Source organism: Acomys minous (assembly GCF_964271855.1).
Source record: "Acomys minous genome assembly, chromosome: 5".
Taxonomy (NCBI): domain Eukaryota; kingdom Metazoa; phylum Chordata; class Mammalia; order Rodentia; family Muridae; genus Acomys; species Acomys minous.
The window spans coordinates 14,308,491-14,332,924 of NC_140494.1; the positions used below are offsets into that span (position 1 = coordinate 14,308,491).

The following is a 24,434-nucleotide window of genomic DNA, read 5'->3' on the forward strand; positions in this document are numbered from 1 at the left end:
TTCATAATTCTACCCTTGGATGCTTGTTGGATGGGTTGACCCCTTGTCCCCCCACCCCAAGTTATTGGTGGCTGTTGGAGCTGACAATATCACCCAGATGGCGAAGGTTCCCTTTGGCTCCAGGTGCCTTCCTTCTACAGATGAGCCATAGCAGTGCCCTGCAGGCCTTCTATCCCTTGAAGCCAGAACTCCAGTTTCCTCCATAATTAAAAGCACACTGCAGTGTCATTGATGGCGCCGGATGGCAGGCTTATTTGCCAGTGTGGAGCCAGTGCCTTGCTGGGGTCTTTTCTGTTTGGGAATCTCTAGTTTATTGCAGGCCTTACCGAGAAACTGTTTCCCATATGCAGATACCCACCCTTCCAGAAGGCACAGCGTTAGGAGGTGGGGGCAGTCGGTGCTGGGAGGAGGACATTAATGTTCTACACAAAGCAACATGTCTCAAACAACATGTCTGTCTTCCTGCTCTGACACACATGCTCTGAAGTTGGTGATGCAAGTAAAAAATGTCCAGGTGGTTTTCATTTTAAACCCTTTCCAATGCGTCTTAAAGCCTGCTGCTGCCGAGCTTAGGGGGAAAAAAAGGCAGGATCCCCAGGGGGTGTTTCCGTGATGTATAAAGGGTCAATAAGCAAACAACTGCTCTTTATTGAGCACACTGGGAGAGGTATGCAATGCACCTCGTACTTTACACAGGTAAGGTATGTAAAGTACATTTGCTATATGAAATTGTACTCAGAACAATCCTATATGAAATTGCTTGTGACCCCACTTTATAGGAAATATAATCAAAGCTCAACACAACCAATCAGCTCTCTGGGTTCATGCAGCACGTAAGTGGTGAGGTGGGACTTGGACCCATAGCATTTAGAAGCTCCCTTTGACAATAAGCATTGACTCTTGTGTGAGGACACACACACACACACACACACACACACACACACACACACACACACACACACGGCAAGGAGAAGCAAGATGGAAGCCTGACATTTCTGCTTTCCGTTTGCATCTGTCTCTGTCACTGGCTCTTGCTTGGCTCTGAACTATCTAATCTAGCTGGCCTACCTCATCCTCCCCCCCAACCCCCCCCCCCAGCTTCAAGGCAGAAGGCAGAGATAAATCATTGTCTGAGACGTGCAGGAGCCTCGGTTTCCAGGAACTGGAGACGAGGGGAGAGCCCACCTTTGCCAATAGTTAACTAGGTGGCGACAGTACACTCAGGCAGGAAGCGGGCTGGCCTCCTCTCCCATTGATAGCTGTACTAACTTCTAAACAGAGCTGAGCTGAGGCAATGATCTTGATCACCCCTTGACCAGGAGTGTTTAACTCTGTATAACTGTGCTCTTTGCCCCAATTCTTAAATCTAAATCTCACACCAGTACCTTAAAAATGAACTTGGAGTCACTGGAGCCTTTTTAATTGTTTCTGTTCCTAAAACAGATAAAATCGCTCCTCTCTGATTGTAATTATTGTGTCTCTTTAGCTGACAAATTGGGATAGTGGGTGAACTTAGCCTATGGGGGCTATAGAAGCTGAGACTTTTGTCCTAAAAGTCCCCTTATAGCCATCAACCTGACATTAAAGTCACCTGAGCTTGTCTCTAGGATCTTACGACAGACAAAGGATACGTCTGTGGCCCACGCTTGTCTATTTTCCCCAGCAGTATAATGCACCATTAACTGACTAGAAGATTCCCCAGTGAGTTTTAAGATCCAAAGAACAGGCTTGAATTTTTGAGCAGGATTAAGAATTTGTGGAACAGCAGGAAGTGGGTTGAGAAACAACACAGCCCTGAGCAAGTGCCCAGGAGGGGCTGGAAGCAGAGTTTGAACACTTAGATATTCAGTCACAATGTGTTCTACATTTAGTCCTAATCTTCCCCTGGGTCACTACAGGGGTATTTCCTCAGGCCTGAGACCTGAGTCTCTGCTTGTCTAGAACATTCTTGCTAAAGCACTGGCTTAGGGAAGTCTTAAAAGGAATCAGTCGGCTGTGAAACACTGGGTCATGCAAAAGTTGCTTAGGGTAAGAACAGCCCTTTCTTACCCCAGCAGATGACTCTCAGGAGAGTACAGAAGTGTGTGTGTGTGTATGTGTATAAGAGAGTATATGTAGGAGTGTGTGTGTGAGTGTGTGTGAATGTGTATGTAAGTGTGAGTGTGAAAGAGAATGTGTGTGTGAATGTGAATGTCAGTGTGTGTGAGTGTATGTGTGAGTGTGTGTGTGTGTGTGTGTGTATGTGTGTGTGTGTGTGTGTGTGTGTGTGTGTGTGTGTGTGTGTGTGTTCAGTGGGGATGTCTGTCTTCAAGTTAAAACAAATTAGACAATGAGGCAGACACTTTTAGGAGGCTATGCTTCCTCCCTGCTGGTGTCTTTTGAATCAGTCTCTCCTATTCAGCTAAGCCTTTAGCATACATAGGGTCTAAGCAACCTGACTAAAGTTAAACACTGCTTCCCCGGGAAAGCAGTGACTTGGGCTTTAGAATCTACTGGGAGCTGAGAATCCTGGGTGTCTTGTCTGCTTGCAGTATTAATTCATAGAGCTGGGAAAATGCAGATGTGTTACTGCTTTGGTTTTTGTTTTCCTTACTGTGCTGGGGGTGCAATCCAGAGCCTCGCATATCCTAAGCAAGTGCTTCACCAGGGAGCCACATCCCTAGCATCCTCCTCGCCTCCTTGCCGTCATTTTCTTCTTGCCTTTGCATCTTCCTGGCACCGAAATGTTCCCTCTGTCTCTCTTTGTAAGCCCCTTAGAAGGTCGATTGTATAGTGTAACTACAAACACTGCCTTTAGTTCCCACATGCGCCCCTTGCAGGCACTGTTTTTCCTCTTTAGAAATTCCCCCTCCCCCACAGTCTATATAAATCTTGTCTGCCCTTCAAGTTCCTCTCTGAATCTTGTCTGAGCTCTGGTTCCTTCTTCCTCTGAAATCCAACTATAGCTGTTGTCTTCCCTCCCTTTGGCCTCTATCAGCTGGTGCCATGTGCCATGTGCCATGTGCCATGTGCCACTCATGTTTTTCTCCTTACCTCATTACTTTATGCAGCTACTTTGAAAGTTGTAGCAAATGCATACCTTCCTCTTTCATGATGCTCTCTTAGCATCAAACTAGCATGTAATTCAGTAAGTAAGGGCTGGCTGATTGGCTACAACGTGATGACCTTTACAGCAATGGCTGCTCAATACGGAAGGCTTGCTTTCTACCAGGAAAATGGGAAGACCTTTGCATACAAGATGCCATTGCTATAGGATATTGATGTTAAAAAAAAAAGAAAAACAAAAAACCCTGTGTCACAATGGAAGACAGTGAAGTAGAGTCACAAGGTTATCGTCATACAACTGAATGCTAAGACTGAGATTTGCCCCAGAGCCATTGGATCTCACTATCACACACACACACACACACACACACACACACGTCCTAACTTAGAGCTAATTACTAGAAACTTGGCTGACAGGCTGAAGTTCACTAGTGCACACACATTTTGCCAAGAAGGACCCCGTCCTTCTCCTCTGGTACTCCACACAGCAAAGAAACAAGGGAAATGCAGATGGTTTTCAAAGTCAGAGGAGAACAACAGCTGATTGTATTTTAAGGATTACTAAATATACCACTGCCTCCACAGATCAGAAACTCGCCAGGTTGAGGCAGAGAGGACTTTTGTTCACTGGCTGGGGGAGCAGAAGTAAGTCCTACTGGGAGATAATTAACACCACAGTGTGCAAATCGATGTTTTTCTTTTCACACTTGCGTAATGTAGGATTAAGAGTGAGTGCTAGTCCCAAACTGGACATTGATATCATGTCTCCTCCCAGTGGGGCTCAGGAACCACTGAGTAAGATGGATGAAAAAAAAAAAAACAAACAAACCAGGGGTCAGGGAACACCTGAGAGAAACAATGTCCTCAGGACACACCAGGACTGGCCACCTTAGGACTTACAGCAGCTGCGGTTGCCTACACAAGACCTGGACAGGATCAAGCCAGCCAGCGGTCCAGCCTGGAGGAGGAGGCACTGGCAGAGGGAGAGTCAGGTTTCTGGAGGGCTGTGGACCCTGGTGACCATGTTCCTGTGGATGCCCCCATACCTGTCAGTGCATGGGCGGTGCAAATGGGACCTAGTGGGTTATCACCAACAAAGAGGACGTGAGGTTCAGAGGGAGTGGGGGTGGATCTGGGAGGAGTTAGGGGGAGGATGGAGAAAATATAATAAAGCATATTGTATGCATGTACAAAATTCTCAAAGAATTAATATAAATATTATATTAAAATAAAAATATTTTAAAGGGCAATATTGAGGGTCTGGGGAGACAGTTGGTAAAGTGCTTGATGTGCAAGCATGAGCACCTGAATTTGAAGCCCAGAATCTTCTTAAAAAAGAAAAACCAGGTACAGTGACATGTGTCTGTAATCCCAAAGAGGATTCTTGGGACTTATTGGCCAGCAAATAAATCTTGAATTGGTGAGTTCTAGATTCAGTAAGCGATACTGTTTAAAACAAACAAACAAACAAACAAACAAAATGAAAAGGAGGCAGAGACCTGTGATAGCCATGTATGGGAATGCACCTGCACACACATGGGCATGCACCTGCACACACATGAGCATGCACCTGCATGTAAATGAACACGTACTTGCACACACACGGGCATGCACCTGCACACACACAGGCATATACCTGCACACACACGGGCATACACCTGCACACACATGGCATACACCTGCACACACATAGGCACGCACCTGCACACACAGGAGTACATACACAGAAGATGGGCTCTAATATAGCCTATGGCTGTCATTTATTATCCTTGTGCCACGTGGCCAAACTTGTATTCTCTTATCTATAAAACAGACTCACTATTCAGAGCAGTTTCCTTATGAGATCATCTGAAGAATTGGTACCTGTGTAAAGTCTATGCAAATCCCTGAATATGCATCACTGTTCTGGTGTGTGTGTGTGTGTGTGTGTGTGTGTGTGTGTGTGTGTGTGTGTGTGTATGCGCGCGCATGCGTTTGTGTTTATATGTGTTTAACTTTTTATAGTTAGAGCCAGTCTGGACAAGTCATTTCTTTGGCTGGTTGGACTGTGACCTTGATAGGAGAGATAGCACTGGGTTTACAAGATTCCCAGGACAGTATTTCATTCTATTTATGTGGCTTAAATATGAACATGTTATTGGACAGTGTTGGTGGGGTTATGAGTGTTCAGAATGCTCATCCCTAAATAGGATGGACATGATACCCTCTCCAAAGCTCAGGGAACACTGGACAAGGGGTAGAGAGAGTGTAAGAGCCAGCAGAAAGGTGGAGTATTGTGGATGACGTGGACGTTGTACTCATAAGCTCAAAGCAGCTGTGATTACCCTCACAAGACTTGCGTAAGAGGTGCGGCCAAAGCTCATCTACAAGAAGTAGCTCAAGTGCTTTCCCTTCTGGCCTCTTGGGTCTCAGCGGCAGAAGATGACAAAAGGAACGTCATCCTTTGGAAAGCATCACAATAAGATGCTCAGGTCTTGCTGCTGCTTGTTGTAAGGCCTACCATCCCCAGAAATCGACCTGTGGCAAATGTGGCTACCCTGCCAAGCACAAGAGGAAGTCTGACTGAAGTGTCAAGGCTAAGAGAGGAAATGCTACGGAGCTGGGCAGATCAGCACCTACAAACTGTCTATCACAGATTCTGACATGGATTCTGTGAACGAACGACACCTAAACCCAAGAGGAAGCTGGATGTGGCAGCATCCAGTTCATCTTGAGGATTTCAGTCAGTCATAAAATAAATGCTCTGGTTAAAAAAAAAAAAAGACTTGTATAAGACTGGGCCTGTCAACATCCTGTCCTGGAAGGGGAGGGGCTCTCAAGACCCCACCTCTGTCACACATGTTTCAGGTTGTTAGGGAGAGGGTTCCAAGAGGCTTCACCCATCCCTGAGGATCTATAGGCAGTTAGTGATTGCTGGAGCAGGGGGATGGTCAAGTTCTTCAACAATGTAGGCATTTGGGAATTATCCATGCTTCTGTAAATAATACCAATTAAACTCACAAAGACAGACATGAAGGTAGGAGAGGGGTTAGTTGGGAAGAGACAGGGGATCAGCAGGGGTGGGAGGGGGACGAGAGCAGGTAACGAACTGAATGCAGTCTAAATACATATGTACGAAAATAACATAATGAAGCCCATTGCATAATTAGTATTTGCAAATAACTTCTAAAAACCTGCAAATTAAAAAAAAAAAAGCTTTTCCACTAGCAAATGACATGCTAAATAACATTCAGAGACCTGTCTAGAGGGGCGTTTTCCACAATGGCTAGTGTGTGACACAACAGCTGAGCCAAGTATTTGAAGGGTTGATCCTGGGCGTGAGGCAAACTAAATATAACGCATAATATTAGGACGAGCCTACACTAACCTCAGCAGTGTGCCCAATTCTATCCTGAGCATGGAATGAGACTTGATATGTTGTGTCCATACTCCACAGTGTCACCTGCAATCACTCCCTGGGGATGGGTACCAATAGGCACTTCTCCTCTGTCAGATGTCCAGGATGTCCTTCCTCCTTGACTTGGTCCCAGAGAGCTGTTAGTGCAGGCTATCTGATCTAGCCTAGAACAAACGCTGCCTAGGGAAGTACAGATGCGGCCACACAGTGTGTGAGAAGCAGGCTCCGTGCTTGGACCCAGTCTGAAAAGGGCCAAGGGACAGAACGCCCTTTGAGCTTCTAGAAATCATGGTCTTACTGACTGACTTCATGCTGCTAGGAGTCTCCAGCAGCATTGCGTTACTCATGATGCCCAAACTGTTAGCCTACAATTTCCTAGCAGAATTGTTGGGGGAAAAAATTGTAAATCTAGGTGAGATGGCATTATCAGAAAAAAGTGACAAATCTCACAACCAGAGTTCAGTCCCCAGAACCTACCCAAAGGCAGAAGGAGATAACTGACTCCAGAAAGCTGCTCTACACAGTATGTGAAGACTTGCCTACACACACACACACACACACACACACACACACACACACACACACACGCGCGCGTGCACACACACACACACATGTACGCACACACATGCACACATACACACACGCACACATGCACACAGACAAATAAATTAATAAGTAAATGATTTTGTTTTTAAAGTTGCTTAACTTTCCCCTGGGAACTTAAAGATGGCGCCCCACCATTATGATAATCCTCTATTCATTGTAGGGAGCTGAGGTTTGCTTTTGAAAGTCAGGGAATATTGTTTTATATCCCTTCTCATGTTTTTTTTTTTCCAGAGGGAATGGCAGAAGTCAGCCAGGCGTCTTTCAGTTTGCTCTGCACATTGTAGCAAATGAACGAACTGATATTCATGGCTCACAGAGATAAGTATGTGCTCCACATTAATCTTGGGGACTTTATGCTTACCACCTCCTCCAGTCCTAAAGCCGACTCTACGTCATGATAAATAGCATTGCTATTTGCGTCTTACAGATGAGAACTTTGTATTGCAAAGGGTAAGCGATTTGTCCTTGGACTCACCTCTTAGGAGTCAGGACTCTCATTAGTCCTCGGTCTGGACTTAAAAGCGTTGCCTGACTGGTTATTTCCTGTAAGCTATGGTCCAAAAACATCAAGCAGAAAGTTCCAGAAATAAGCAGCAGGTACATTTTAAATTGTGCATGGTTCTAAATGGCGTGCCCTGCTTTCCTTTGGCATGAACATAAATCCCTTTCAGCGGTTCCACACTAGATATGCCTATTCCTTGTTAGTCACCAACCACCACCACGGCGGCGTCCATGTTCAAGTCACCCTTATTTTACTTAGCAGTGGTGTAAATGTGGAAGTTGCATAAAATACATTTAAGCAACTCTTATTGTAGTCTTCTGTTAGAGTTGTTGTGCTTTCTTATTGGGTGTTGTTATTCATCCCTTACAGTGCCTAGTTATAAATTAAACAGGTATGCATGTGTGTTTATATGTATGCATGCATGTATGTATATGTATGTACACATGTATGTGTATATGTGTGTATGTGTGTACATCTGTATGTGAGTGTATATGTGTATGTATGTACATATGTATGTGTGTGTGTATGTATGCATGTCTGCGTGTATATCTATGTATGTATATATAGGATAAACATAGCAGATATTGAGTTTGGTACTACCTGTGATTTGAAGCATCTACTGTGGTCCTGGAACATACTTTCTAGTGATGAAGGCTAACTAGTGTATACCTCACTCACCACCTCCAATACCCTTTCACTTAGCCGCCCCAGTCTAAGCTGTCTGTCTGGGGTGATCTGTCTAGCGGGCCACCTACCTGCATTTCCCAGCCTGTCAGTCAGCTGGGTGTGGCCATGTCACTGAGTTCCAGCCAATAAGATGTACATAGAAGGTATGAGCCCATTGTGAGGGGCTGACCGATTAAAATCTCTCCCTGGGGTGTTCCCATTCTCTGTCCTCCGTTGCTCGCAGAATGAAGAAGACACCAGAGACTCAGAAGAGGGCAGAGTCGCAAGAGGATATTGAAGGGCCCTGGGGAGGCTGTTTAGCAGCCAGAGCACAAGTTTCTGTTATATTAGCAGTGACTCCACATTCTCTGCTGCAAATGTAAAGTTACTCTAAGTTGGGTGTGGTGATGCACACTTTTAGCCCATTTTGCACTTTTGAGGCAGAGGTAAGTGGATCTCTGTGAGCTCCATGCCAGCCTGGTCTACATATTGAGGCCCAGGCCAACCAGGGATACACAATGATATCCTATGTTGTTTTTCTCTTTTAAAGTTACTCCAATTGATGTATGAAATAATAGAGATTGACTGTGCATAGTAAAAAAGCTATTACTAGTAATTTATTCCTTATGCTGCGGTTGCTACTCCATTCTAAATTGTATGCCTTCTCGCGATCTGTCGGTGGCTGTCACTGGAAAATCCTCTTCTACCTTACATATCCCGTTCCCATGTTTCAAAGGGAATTAACGTGACATTAAAGCAATCAGACTGCACTGACAGTCACTCGCTGGAAGCCCATCTGCCACAGCAATGAGCTCATACCCTCGAGAATGAAGGAAATTTCCATCTGAGGCTGGACGGTGGCTTCCAAAACTGGCCGGCTGGCTTCCTGGAGGTAAAGCGGTGGGTTAGTGCACTGTCTCATAGAACAGCCCATGTCAAAGGATACACTCAGTACGGGCACCGATGATTAAGGCACAATATACCACAGCAGGCCCGGGCGCTTGTCTTCACGCCTGTCACAGCAGCTTCGGGGCTGGCACACAGTGTTATTCTTGTCTACCGGCCTCTTCTGCCTAGTTAATTCCCACCTACTTTGAAGACCTCCGTTCCCCTATTGTTCCCTTCCCTCAAGCTATCAGGGTCTTTGTCCTTAAAGCGCTGGCCTCCAATGTTACTTTTACATGGCTCTAGGAAATGAGACTGGCAAGTGACTCGTCCCATCTCCACTGTGAACTCCGCAAGAACATGCAATCTTATTTGTCCACCACCCTATCTCCAGAACCTAGCAGGATGCCAGGCCCACGGCAGGTGTTCCTTAATTGTTATATGAACGAGCTAACACATAATCAGTTAAATGAATGCGCAAGCACATGTACATCTGATGAGTGCAGAAGCCGGGCAGAGAAAGCTGAGTGTGCCGCGCCTGGGTTCCGTGTAGAAGCTAGAAATAGAACGCAGGATGCTTGACTTTACCTGGCTGCCAGCTACCTTCTTCCGAACTACTTAATTGAAAGAAAACTCTAAATAAAGGATAGACTTTGTATGGCTGATGGAGGCCCCGGGGACAAAGATCTACAGAGCAGCTGTTGGGCATCTTCCACACCGGAGAAGGCCGAGCAGAGGCGGGCAGAAGCTGAACAAGGCTAAGCCTCGGAGTCAGTTTCAGAGGCTTTGGCAGTGGACTGGTGACTGTTGGAGGGACGGTCCTCCGCCAAACGAGGAGCAGCTGATACCATAACTGGAAGCTAATTCTAGACCTCCAGAGGAAGCGTAATTTCCCCATGAGAACAAAGAAAAGTGCATTCGAAGAAAGGGAATCACTTCCCTGTTACATTTTTTTTTAAAAATATGCATTTATGCACAAGGTAAAAAGGAAGGTAGTACAGTGTTTCCAGTTGACATGAAGGAAGATCAACCCTAAAATCCAAGAATGAAGGTACCTATCGAAAAAAAGTCATGAATCCATACTGACATCAGAAAATACTGTTTTGAGAGATAAGACAAGGGTGTATGATGTTCTAGCACAGTGACTAGACTGACAGGTTCCAACAGTTTTAAGGAGTGGCTGAAAAGGTACAGCAAATGGATGTGCAAGTTTGACCAAGAAATTGCATAAACTTGCTGATAGCCTTTCCTTGCTGTGAGCCTTCTGCGCCCACCCCCCAACTCCCTTTATTCACAGCACATGTTATAGATCAGCGGAGAGAAGGGTTGGCCCAAGCCAAACGTAGGCACTAAATAATACAAAAGACATTGCCCTTTGAAAGCCGACATCGCCATAACGAAACGATGAAAGGGAAACAGCAAAAATAGCAAATTGAGAATCAAAGCCCAACTTTGCACATGTGGAAACATTTGGTCCAGATCGCCTGTGTTAAGTTATTTCATAAGATACATATGAAGACTGAAACCCGGTCATGCTGGAGAGAAAGCGCATGTCATTCAAAGAGGGGATGGCGTCAGAACTAACCAAACAGTTGATGGGGCTGGATTCACTAACTGGGGTTTCCAGGGATTCGGCTCCACAAGCATGTTTCCTGCTCCAAGAACACAAAGCTGATCTCTGTGATGACAAACTCCAACCTAGGTGCCTAAGGCAGCTTCATGGTTTAGCTGGTTTTTCTTATATTCCCTGGGACTAAAGAATTATAGGCAGCCGGACGCAGTGGTGCACGCCTTTAATCCCAGCACTCTGGGAGGCAGAGGCAGGTAGATCTCTGTGAGTTCCAGGCCAGCCTGATCTACAAAGTGAGTCCGGGACAGCCAAGGCTAACACAGAGAAACCCTGTCTAGAAAAAAAAAAAAGAATTATAGGCAATTGCCTGTCTGGCTTTGTGGTTCAGAAAGAGTCTGTGTTAGCCTTGGGTAGAAAAACAGAAAAGGCAGAGAACTTGCCCAAATTTCTAACACTGGGGTGATTACTACAGCTACTGGTCCAAATTTCCTTCTGAAGGACAACCTTCACATACCAAAGAGCCTTCAAACCATGCTTCCATAGTGGGAGATGTGCCCCATGACTGCAGTAAGCCTGGCCCTAAGACCAGGGAGACAAGAACACCTGGATGTGGCCGCTTGGATGCTTTTTCAGCAGGCACTAGGTGGGGAAAAAGCATCAATATTTATAACTCTTGTGAAGAAGAGTACAGTTTCTACAAATGGAGGGGGAAGAAATAACCCCAAGCCAATGGCATCTAACTAAAAAACAATCCCTAGTAATCTAAGACAGACCTACATATGCCGGACATATGTGTTCTGTGTCTTTGAGGCCAGAAGCAATTTATGATGAGCCAATAATCCAGATTGTCCATCTCATTTATTTTATTTTTCTTACAGTTTGAACTAAAAGGAAGAGAGGAGAGGGCAGAGGGAGATTCACTTGGAAGCTTAAATTTTACAGATTCTTATTACTTGGTATCTCTAGACTCATAGAATCATTATGTCAAGAGTGAAATATACATATGGGGAAAGAAAGGGTTTATTTCAGCTTATTATAGTCCATCACAAAAGGAAGTCAGGACAAGAGTGAAATATTTTAATTGCCATTGGTTATGACTAATTTCCTTTTCCACGTTGACTCCCCCTCTCTGAGATGTCCTCCCTGGATCAAGCAGCTCTGGAATGTTCATGGGTATTTTTGGAATGCAATGAGGAAGCTGAGTGAGCACACATCTGGCGTGGCGTAAGAAGGCTGAATGTCTGAGGTCCACAGGCACCTAAGACACTGGGAACAGCGTCAGCAGAGGAATGGCAGCTATCACTAGTGCTGGGTCCCAGGGCTGAGTCTCCGCCATGCCCATGTGCCCATGAAAGGCTAGAGGTCTTGCCAATCCATGGCCCTGGCTGTGACCAGCAGAAGAGGAAATAATGTTTAAAAAGCTGAAACCCAGAGGCCAGTCTGTGGAGAAAATTTTCCATCACCAGGCTTGTAAAATTGCAGGGAGTTCAGAGTTCACAACTCCCAGCCCAATTTCTCTCACCAGAAACGTCTGTAACAGACAACACCTGCAATTATAAAGCATCATTGAATTCTTTTTTTTAATTCAAGGCACTAGAATCTATTTGGATTTTCCCATAATGCCTGTGTCCAGAGGATGCACACCTCGAATGCTTGGTTCTAAACATCAAGCATATTCTGCCCTAGACTCCTTATAAGGGAAACTTGAGAGAGGGATAAGTCTCAAATTCTTTAATAATTTCAAAATGTGCACACAGGGATGAAAGGACAAATTTTGATCTGCCTTGCTGAAGGAAGGACTGACTTATCTTTCTCTTTTCTCCGTGGAATACATTACCAAATCATGGTCTTATGAAAAGAGATCAAAGAGCAGACAGGGAAAATATGTGGGCCTGAAAGTGTAGGGGATGGAGCGAGAGCTCAGGGCTTAAGAACACTGGCTGCTCTTGTGGAGGGCCTGGGTTCAGTTCTCAACGCCGCTGCCACGGCAGGGCACTTCACAGCTGTCTGTAACTGCAGTTTCAGGGGGCCGGGCACCCTCTCCTGGCCTTTAGGGGTGCATACTGCATGCAGGCATCAGAATACTCAGATACATAAAATAAAAACAAAGCAAACAAACTTTTATAAAAGGACACTGTATAAAGGCATATATACAGCAGTTAATTGATAAATTGACATTTTTTTTCTAGATTTTTGTGACATGAGCAGTGCTTGTGAGCCTTCTTATACTTATGACTATGACTTTGGATTTCCTGTTCACATCTAAGTGGTTATAATTCTTAATAATTTCCCTTCTAAAGGTCCCACTCTCAGATTTGGACATTCCAGTCCCCGTAAGTAACCTGTGCTTGAGGGTGATGTGGTGAAGGGCTGTGTAAGAGACACTGGAGAGATGAAGTATCTGGTCTTTGGGGCTGTGACATACTCCTGGTTTTGAGGATCAAGACTGATATTTTAGAGGTGAGGGAGCCCACTTCAGAATCAGGCACTGCTATGGCAAAGAGCAGACCAGGTGTGCCCTCCTCCTGGGTGTGGCCACAGGTTCTCACATTCATTTTTGTGACAATAAAGGCAGCCAGTGCCAAGCCATGGGATCCATTTGAATGACTGAGCTAATCCTCACTGCTTAGAGCCTGTGTGTGTGTGTGTGTGTGTGTGTGTGTGTGTGTGTGTGTGTGTCTGTGTGTCTGTGTGTCTGTGTGTTTGCATGTGTGTGTCTGTGTGTTTGTGTGTTTGTGTGTGTGTATGTGTGTCTCTGTGTTTGTGTGTTTGTATGTGTGTGTCTGTGTGTGTGTGTCTGTGTGTTTGTGTGTGTGTCTGTGTGTGTCTGTGTGTGTCTGTATGTGTCTGTGTACTTGAGCTCTAGCGATGGGCTACACACTAGCACATAACCTTTATTGTTCAGCTGTCACTTACAGTCTTAGTTCTTTGCATACTCCACAACGAGAGTGGTACAAAAATATCTAATCCATCAATAGTTAAAAATAGTTTTTAAAAGTTGCCAGCCCTAACTTTCACACACTGCTTTTTATGAACATAGTGCATATATATGTTGTATGTATAAATATACACATATAAAACATGCACATGCATGTATAATGCATGTATTCACATGTACCTACAATGCACATGTATGCCCATATAATCTGAAAGCAATGCTTCTGATGTTTGTCAGCTTTCTTGTTTTTGTAAATTATCTTTTTCCTTTTCTGCCTGTTTGTATAATTTTAATTATTTTCCTGATTCATTGTTTGTATAGGTATAAGCGTCAAAAAATTAAACTAATTAAAAAATTGCAATTTCAATAATATGTGTTTATAAGGTAGAACATACAACGTCTATGAACAAACCAATGTCATTTAAGGTACACCCCTGCTGTGGTGGTGCTATGACTATTTGGGTTTTGTAAGCATCTTTCTGCCACCTGACAGTAAAATGAGGGTCCTCAGTATTGGCTGTCAAGATTGACTGTATAACAGAAACTTCTGGAAAGTCTTTCAAGCATCTCAACACCCAGGCTCCCATCAATTAAACCAGAACACCCTCCCCGCTCCTCCTGCCACCCCATCCCGCCGCCCTCCGCCACTGCTACTGGTGGTCAGGTCTAGGCACAGGTAGAATTTGTGTGTGCATGAATGTGTGTGTATGTTTGCACATGCATGCATGTATGTGCATGTGCTTATGGAGAATAGTGGACAACCTCAAATCTCATTCCTCAGATTGTTTTACCCAGTCCTTGAGATGGGGTGTCTCCCTGGCCTGGAGCTTGCCCTAGGCTAGGCTAGCAAGCTCCTGTCCTTTCGTCCCTGCCTCTTCAGCAGTGGGATCCTAAGTCACACCACCACACCCATTTTTTTAAAAAGCGTGGGTTCTTAAAATCGGACTCAGGTGCTTGCTGTGCAAACACTTTATGGAGGTTTCACCCTAGGCTGCATGGGTGTTTTAAAGATAGGCTTGTGAATCTAGAATCCAGCATGTTAGCCTAGGGAGAAACTAAAACCAGGAAAGCATTACTTAAGCAAAGGACATCAAAATGGCCATGAATTACTACAACACACAAATAAATAAATGCACTCATGGATGAATTTTTCCAAGATAACTAACACTATCATCACAGTATATTAAAAATCAGCAACACTTCACTTTAGTATAGTCTTCATTATTTATAACACACTTTACACACACACACACACACACACACACACACACACACACACACATATATATGTAAACACACACAATGTTCCTTTACTTCATCATTGCAACACGATGTAGCTGTTACCCTGGTTCTATAAAGGAGAGAAGGCCAGGAGAGATTAAAAGAGTATTTTTTGGCAATGCTTTTCTTGAGCAAAGTTAGTTATTCTTTGAATGTCTCTCAATGCTGCTTTTTGCTGAAATGAAATTATCATGTTCTTGACAATTCCCCATGGGGCTTTGAGCCATTGAAGATAATTATTATAGTACTTTCAGTGTCTTGTTCAGCCAACTCTACTAGACAGTGGACATGAAGGTCTCGGGGCAGGTAGGAGTTGCCAGCACTTGATCAGTCTTGTCTGGAAGGCACTTGGACCACCCGCGGTCCAGAGCGTGTTTTAAGCTTTTGGCTTTCCTTCCTTCTTCCAACCCCCTCAGCTGGCGTGGAGTGTACTAACTAGGCCCCGTTATCCTAGCCTGGGGCTGGGGAACTAGTTTAGACTTGCCATCCTGACCTTCCTCCTAGCAACTGCTCTCTGGACCTACTCATGGGAATTACCTTTATGCTGCAAACAAGGCTGTGTAGATGAGAAACAGCTGCCGCCCTTGAGCCAACCAGTGCAGCCTGGCTATGGAGGGGCCGGGGACAAATAAGAAAGCTAGCCCTGGAGTCCCAGTGGCTTACAGGCCCAGGTACATGACTGCTACTGCTCAGAAAACGTCAGCTGCATTGTATTGGACTGGATTGAATTGTGGTTGCACAGGGATGTTTTCCTGCCTGGTGACTAAGAAATCAATATTCTCTTCAATATACTTGAGCTGTTAATTGAAATCCTGAAAAAGCCTCTTGGGAAGGAGGGGCTTGGTTGCCCTGCTCTCTTGAATTTGAAATTCAATTTTACTTTTAAAAAATTATTTATTTTTATGTGTATGAATGCTCTATCTGCATGTACACCTGCACATCAGAAGAGGGCGTCAGATCTCATCGTAGATGGTTGTGAGCCACCATGTGGTTGCTGGGAACTGAACTCAGGACCTCTGGAAGAACAGATAGCGCTCTTACCCACTGAGCCATCTCTTCAGCCCCTTTACTTTTATTTTTAATTGTATCTGTGTGCTTGTGTATGTGATGTGCATACACACTGTATAAATGTGAATGGCTGTATGTGTACATGTGCAGGCCAGAGGTCAATAGTAGGTTGTTCCTCAAGAGCCACCCACCTTAGTTTTTGAGGCAGAGGCTCCTAAGAGGACCTGGAACTCCCTGGGTCGACTAGATCTGCTGGCCCGTGAGACCCAGGGATCTGCCGTCTCTGCTTCCCCAGCTCAGAGATTACAATGCTAACCCACTAAGGCTCTTTATGTGTGTGTGGGGGGGGGCGGGGGGGCGGGTCGGGTCTCAGAATTGAAATCAGGTTCTTATACTCATGTCACACACACTTTACCAAGCGAGCTATCTCTACAACCCTTTGAAGTTCAATATTGTATGACCTGATAAGACAAAAGAGTGATAGAAGATTGGGGGGGGGGGCGGGGAGGGGCGGGAGGGGTGGGGAGGAGCAGGGGGGGCAGGAGGGGCGGGCGGCATAAAGGCCAGGATCCGGTCCCTAAGCTCATTTGTAATCACAGCAATGTCTGCAAAGACAGAATTATCTAGACCAAGTAACCACTCCAAATTCCAGGATTGGGGGAGGGGAGACATTGGACTGGAAAGTAACATTTCAGAAAAGCTTCAAGGGGAAGCTGGCCATATTCTTTTATCTTGAGTCACCCAATAAGTTTTGTCTTCATAGTCGCCCCCCCCACCCCTCCCCCATCCCCAGAACTCTTTCAGATTCATCACTTGTCATTGAAAATATTGGGGTGTTTTCTTGGTAGCTGTTCATTTTTTTGGGGGGGGGAGGGATTCCCCTCTAGTTTATTTTATACATCATTTATTAGGGACATTGCTGCTGTTTCTAGTAACGCTGTGGGTATGCCTCCCTCAGGGACAAGACCCCCAGAGGAAGCTCATCCCTGGAAACTGAGTCTGCCTATAAAACAGAGAAGGAAGCAGGGCAGGGAAAGGATGTACACATGGAAGCCACCCAGCACCCGGGGCCTGGCTGCTGAGGACTGTCCCTCAGTGCAAGCTCCCTCAGACACGGCCTAAGGGAGAGGAGCACAAAGCCTGGAGCTGTTTAAACATCGTGGTTCGTTAGGGGATTGTACACTGCCAAGTCACACCTAGAAAATACAAATCCAGCTGTGTCTGCCTGGTGCCAAACAGTGTGGTGAGCCAGCGAACAAGGAAAGAAGGCCAAGCCTGCTCAAGTTGACTTAATGAAATAAACTGGGTTTAAAAAAAAAAACAAAAACCAAAAAACTGGCAGCCAAAGAGAAGCCAGTGACTGCCCTTTGAAGAGGCAGCCAGAGGAATCACTCTCCTTTGCTTACTCTTGTCTCTCTCTCTCTCTATCCCCACCCCCCCACTCATCCCCACCCACCCACGCCCCACCCCATCCCAGACTCCAGTAGGTTGGTCCCTTTCAGGGTGGGCTGGAGATCTCAGGACTGACACCTCCCTGGCAAGTGGGAATGTGGATGAATGCCACCAATCTGGACTGTTGGTGGCTGGGGGGAACAGATACTCTTGTCTCCCTTTTGGAAGTGTTCTGTGTTTCCAGCCAACTGACGGTGAAGTATCAGCCTCCTGTGGAAAGTGTCCTCTGTGGGCTGGGGGTATTGCTCAGTGATAGCATGCTTGCCTGGCTCCTGTGAGACCTGGGGCTCCCTGGCCACACAGCCCAGCTGAATCTGTGAGCCTCAGGCCGGTGAGAGAACCTCTTTCAAAAGGTAGGTAGATAAACTCCTGAGAAAGATACCCAAGGTGGTCATTTGGCCTCCACACTCACATGCTTCTACCATACACAAAGGCGTTCACACAAACATGTCCCATCCATGAGATAAAAATATACCAAACCCAACCCCCAAAACAAAGTGTTTTCTTTCTCTCAGGTTTGGATGAGGCCTGTATCCAAGTGTCTGACTCCAGAGACTCCCGCGTTAGCCAACAAAAAGAGGAACTGAGGAAAGACTCAATGTTCCTGCTTGATGCTTCTGCCTCCATGTCTTCTGCCACTCGCAGCCACATCAAGTCCCTTCCTTACCCAAGGCCATCACCATACCTAACTTGTGTGCACACACTCAGAACATCAGAACTTTCTTGGAGATCTGGAACTTACACAAAGCAGTTTCTGAGTTTCTGCAACCAGAGATATCACGGTTTACATCACTGGCTTCTGCCATTTGCTGGATAGATGATTTAAAACAACTTACATTCTTAAAACAAACAAACAAACAAACAAAAAACCAAACCATCTTTAAACTGGCGACATGTACCTCCTTCATAGCATCACTTTGCACACTGAACTTAAAGCACCTCACATGGGTCCAGGCACCTCCGAGAGGTACCCATTAAGGTTACCCAGATCCTAATTAGCAACAAGATGCTCCCCCATCTCAACGATACATGTTGACTGTTCATGGCCCTCTGCCACCACTCTGTCCTGCTACCTCCTCACACAGCAAAGCAAAGAAAGGTGAGCTTTAGTCCTACCTGGTAGACAGCCCTGGGAATGCACCAAGGCTTTAACATCAGCTGCAGAAGATGCAGGTTTCCTTCACGGCAGGTCCTTAATACTCGGCAAGCAAGGTCCCAGCTGCATGGTGCATTCTCAGAGCCCAATAGCCCCGCAGCCATGCCAGCTCCAGCTCCGGCCCCAGCCCCTCTGTTCACAGGCCTACATACAGGGCTGTGTCCTTTCAGCAAGGCAAAACCCCAGTGTCACTGAGATTTAATCAGACAAGGACAAAAATAAAAATAAAAATGCAGCCAAAATAATTCTGCTTCCTCCAGCTCCTCTGCTCCTACCTGGGCTCTCCAGTGCCCTTGCTAATCTTAAAAGACTGTTTTCCCTCAAGGATTAGTGCAAGCTCCCTGTCTCTGGGGACCCTGCAGGCACCAGGGAAGAGAAAACCCCAGCCTGCAGATAGTCGGACATCCTGGCCTCTCCTTCCAGCGGCCTGCACTCTGGTGCTGGCTCTTCTGGCAGGTCCAGGCAACATTGAGAGAAGAGTGCAAGGCAGGCATTCCAGGGTGAGAGAGCAGAGTGGGGAGAGCTCCAGCCTCCCTTGCCTGCGTTCCCACGACATTCCATCTATTTCTCTTAACTCTCCAAAACTTGGAGAGCCCAAGAGTTTCTGCATCGGAAGCCAAAAGTTTAATTTTACATCAACACTGGAGAACTAGCTATTTTTTTTTCCTGGGTTACTTGTAAGGCACCAGGCCTTTTCCTTGGAATCATACTAAATTTAGGTTGGGATGAAAAGCCAAGGAAGCTTATCTGATGGATTTAATAGGCACACCCACGATTATGGAGGAAAGTGGAAAAAAGGAGGTCATGGCAACCTGGACCTTTTTTTTTTTCCCTCCTTGCCTTAAGATCTATGAATGTGCAGAGTACTTGATGGGAAGACAGTCAAGTAAATGTGTGGCAACGGTTTGTGAGATCAATTTCCCTTTTATTTATGGGGGAGGGCGGCACAGGTGTTTTGCTATTAGCTCAGGCTGGCCTAAACTCACACTGTCTCAGGCTAGCCTTGACGTTGTGGTCCTTGTGAGCCATACTTTGTGAATGGCTCAGCATACCTGGCTGGTGGGTAGCTATCTGTCACTGTGTTGCCGAAAGATTCCGCTTCCTAACGCAACAGATTCTATGCCAAAAGGTGAGATTCCAATGCAGAAAGGGACATGGGGGCATAGTTATGACACAATCCGTATAATTAAGAGATGGGTCAAGGGAGCTGGAGAGATGGCTCAGTGGTTAAGAGCGCTGGCTGCTCTTCCAGAGGTCCTGAGTTCAATTCCCAGCACCCACACGGTAGCTCACAGTTGCCTGGAACTCCAGTTCCAGGGGATCTGACACCGCCACATGGACATACATGCAGGTAAAACACCAAGACAAATTGAATGTCTTCACGGCTTATGCAACTGTAGAATGGAAATATTATGTGCCTCATTGGGCTGTTGCTAGGATTAAGCCAGGTGATAGGGTTAAAAGCAATAACATGGAGCATGGGGGTAGGGATTGGGGTTCAGCACTCATTATGGTCTGATAATGCAGGGATTGGTTTTTATTTTTTTTTTGATTGCTGAGAAAAAATTATTTTCTGAGTTTATTTCAAAATTTGTGATCCTCTGCATAATTTGCTTAATATATTTTGCCTTTTGTTATTTTAATCATTACAAGAAGATGGCTCAAATGTAAGAAGATAGTTTAAGAAGATTGCTAGTTTAATTAGTACAGGAAGATAATTTTCATTTATACTCCTCTTTGGTGAGTTTTAGCATCTCTCCACGAACGATGGCCTTCAGGCAAGGCATCATGCTAGATTTTATCCCAGATACAGTTCCTTCATCTGAGACTTTTGTAATGAAAGATAGGGTGTGCTAGAGAATCGTGTTTTTCTACACTCTATCTGTAAGCATTGTTTTATTTAAGTGGGAAAAGAAAAGAGGAGGGAAGGAAAAAGAGAGGGAATTCAAGAAGGAAGGAAAAAGAGAAGGAAAGAAAGGGGGTAGGAGAGAGGACCGAGTTGGAGAAATAGTGGGCAGAAATTGTCTGCATAAAGTGTGTTAGCTAACTGCCTCGGCATTTTCCAGAGAAAACAAATGCTCGCTATATGATTGTTATTTCTGCATGCGCACTCTAGTGCGCCCTACCCTCTGGGGAATTGGCCACGAGCCAGGTTCTTATCCCAAGCATATAATTATGAAACAGACAGGGAAGTTCCAAAGACAGTTTTATTTTATCACTAAATAATTGTCTTTAAAAGTTAAAAAAAAAAAAAAGCAACCCACATAAGAAAACTTAAATATACATTTAGCATATGGTCTGGGAATTTTTAGAATATAAAGGTGCCATAATATTTTTTAAATGCCTGAATGTAAACAGGAATTTCTGAGAACAGCAAGATGTACTCAAATGGTCCTCAAGTCGTTACCACCTCGAGGACTAGCGGGCATCTCCGCGGAGGTCTGCGGCTGATCACAGCGCCTTGTCTCTGAGCTCACCAGAAGCTCCTGGTGATAGACTGCTCTTCCTAATGACAGGAGGGCTTGCTGGGTTCCCTATCCAGGCCCTCAGATTGCTTCCCCCAGTCTGTCTTGGTCCTTAGGCTGCAAAATCAAAATACCAGAGGGAAGCTTCCCATTTGCCATCGGACTGGCTTCACAAAGAAACCCCACAGCTGCCACCAACCATGGTGCCCTGCACACTTGCTCCCTTTTATTGGAAGTTCTTGGGGGAATGAAATGCAAGGCTTCGTACACGCTAGGCAAGTGCTCTGCCTCGGAACTCATACCCAGTGTGGCCTGCTAGCACTTTTAAGGGACACTGACTCTTCAGAGTTATTTATTTACCATTGTGTGTCTGTCTTTGTGCTTGTATGTGTGTGTGTGCACCTTTACACCTGTGTGTACATGTGAGTATAATTGCATATGTGTCCTCTCTCTCTGTATACATGTACTTACATGAATGTATACAGACAGATGTATATGCATGCACACTTGTTCCTCTGTCTGTCTGTCTGTCTGTGTCTGTGTCTCTGTCTGTCTGTCTGTCTGTCTGTCTGTCTGTCTGTCTGTCTCTCTCTCTCTCTCTCTCTCTCTGTGTGTGTGTGTGTGTACACAAACCTATCTTACATAGGAGGAAGTCACACAGCAGAGGGACAAATGGTAGTGGACCGCGAGGAATGCACCAGGATTTATGACATGAATTTGCTGTCTGGCTCCCAACTCCTTTTAATTGCTTTATTTTCTGGGCACTTGGTTAGCTGATGAAGAGCTTTAGGAGTGAGTGTTAGGTTCCTGAAAGATGGGGCACAGCACATAGACACCAGGAAGAATCACTCACGAACCAGCACAGGGTCACCTTTCCTCCAAGGATGCTTTTTTTGGCTATTATTTGGAGTTAAAGTCAAAACATGGAAGGAGTGGGCCTCTCGAGCTAGGTGCTGAGTGGTGACCTGTTGTAAACCTTGGGTCCCAGAATAAAGAAGAGGTAAATATCGGACCTTGGGTTCTCCCCTTGAGGAGGAGTCCATGGCTGGGGATGCTAAATCCAGGGCTGCTTGATACATGGAGAAATGCTGAAGCTGCCACCTGGGGACAAGGCAGAGGGGCACCTAGCTATAGCACAGGTGGCTGCTGGTCCTGATTATGCCACAACCCAGACCCTCTGTGCAGCTGCTGCCCTACTGATCTAGCAGTCCTCACCTCCCTTTTTGCTGCATACAAATGTGGTTTGTGTGTATATACGTTTACACATGGGCGTACCTGTGTGCATACGTCTGTTGGAATGTCTGTGAAAGCCAGAAGTTGATGTTGGATATCTCCCTTGGCGACCTGCTGCCTCAGGCATTGAGATAAGGTCTCTCTCTTGAACGTAGAGTTCACCAGTTTGGCTAGCCTGCCTAGCCAGCCTGCCTTGGGGATCCCCCTGTGTCTGCACCCTGAGTTGTGGGATCATAGGCAGGTGCCCATATTCACTTGACATTTAGAGAGTACTCGGAACTTGAACTCGGGTCCTCACAGTTGCACACAGATGCTTTTCCCATGGACCCATCTCTCTAGCTCCTCTTTTATCCTCTTAGCACTCCTCTGCCCCTTTACTGCTTCTGTTAACACAGCTTTGCTGTTAGAATTAGCTTTAAAAAAAAAATTAAAACTGACTAAGTGCCCTTTCCTGATGTTGGAGATGTTTTAAGATGTCATTACTGCTTTGGAAAAAAAATAACTCTGGGGGAAAAAAGTTGAAAATCATGTGAAGCATAATTAGGAATAAAACTTGCAGATACATAAATATACAGGAAACAGCACAGACACGGAGAAGTGTATTTATAGCAACCAAAGAAATATATTCTCAAAATGCAATCTAATGTAACCCATCTAAGTCATTTAGTGATCATGCCTGCCACTTTATCAGAGAAAGTGTCAGCCAGAAGATTGACTGGAGAACTCCTTGATGTCAAGAGAGGCACAGATGGTATTTAAAAGAAGTGCTGTGTGTGCGTTGTTATCTTCTTGGTGATAAGACCTGGAGGTAAGGGTCACTGGACATCAAAGCCCAGCATCTAGACACTTCCATCAGGACTTAAAGTATATGTCGGGTGCATTCTCTTAGGACTGAGGGGGACTAGTACTCCCTGTCTTTCCAAACAGAAGCTGAAACAGCGACAGGAAAGCAGGCAACTCCAGAAAGGACCTTGGAAACACCCATCCACAATGTTTGCATTACAGAAAGCAGGTTCCTTTTGGATTTTGTGTGCGTTTAATAGGTACATCCTGTTTGTGGTTTACCTATGCATAACAGCTCTTTGCTACTAACCCTCTTTTTCACTCTGCATTCTCTTTCTGCCTCCTGACAAAGGACTCATACTAAGATTTAAATTTAATGATTGACTGGTTTTTGTCTGTACGTGAATGTGCATGCATGAGTGCAGGTGTGTGCTCATGCGTGTACACACACACACACACACACACATACACACATACACACACACTTCATTGAGCTATAATTTGCATATCAGACAATTAACCTATTAAAAATGTGCTATTTGCTAGGCATGGTGAGGCATGCCTTTAACCCCAGCACTTCGGGGCAGAGGCAGGCGGATCTCTGAGTTGGAGGCCAGTTTCGTCTACAAAGCGAATTCCAGTTCTGGCTAGAGCTATACAGAGAAGAAACCCTGTCTTGAAAAATAAAAATAAAACAAAACAAAAGTGCTACTTAATGGTTCTCAGTATCTACATAGTATTTGCATGTATATCACCATACCAGAATTTCAGAACAGTCTCATTGCACCTGCCCCACCATCCCCATATGGATTAATTGTCATATTTACCGTTTCTCTTCCTTCTTGCCCTATGTCACGGGCAACCAGAAGGCTCCTTTCTGTTTTATAGTCTCACCTAATCTAGACATCTATTAATGCAATATTTGTGCCTGCCTTGTTTTCCTGGGTGTGATGGTTTTCCAGGTATACCTGTGTTGTAGCACTTACCAATTCTTTTTTAAAATAAGATTTATTTTGTTTTGTTTTTGTTCATGGGTGTATACATGCATGTGTGGGTATTCTTGGGGCCAGAAGCGGTTGGCAGCTAACACAAGCAGAGTTCAGGTGCTTCTGGAGACCAAGGGGAGTCCTCTGCATGAGCAGCAAGCACTTTCATTTTTGAGAGAGGATATAGTTTTTGTTACCTTGGTTGGCCTGAAAATTGACCTGCCTTTGTCTTAATCAACCATTAAGCATTCTTAGCTACTTCAGCCATCTCTCCAGCCCTACCAAATGTGCTTTTCCTTGCTAAATGATGCTCGTTGTGTGATTTCACTGTTTGTTTTTCAGTTGATGGACTGTGGGGCTGTCCTTGGTTGTTCTGAGCAATGCTGTTGTGAGCATCTGTGTACATGTTTTTGTTTTGATGGACGCTTTTTGCTTCTCGGGGGTATATTTTCCTAGAAGGG

At 45.2% G+C, this 24,434-nt stretch overlaps 1 protein-coding gene across 9 annotated transcripts in view; it reads right to left on the reverse strand.

The window, feature by feature from the left end:
- Positions 1–24,434, reverse strand: part of FRMD4A (FERM domain containing 4A) — a 586,135-nt gene that overhangs the window by 258,726 nt on the left and 302,975 nt on the right. For 2 of the 9 annotated variants that reach the window (XM_084781773.1, XM_084781774.1), the window contains exon 1: positions 18,467–18,971. The exons of 6 other annotated variants lie outside the window; for them this stretch is intronic. In XM_084781773.1, the coding sequence (XP_084637899.1) occupies positions 18,467–18,610 (144 nt within the window). In that variant the 5' untranslated portion in view covers positions 18,611–18,971. Of the gene's footprint in view, positions 1–18,466; positions 18,972–24,434 lie in introns of those variants that run through there. One more of the 9 variants, XM_084781770.1, reaches the window with a different exon arrangement.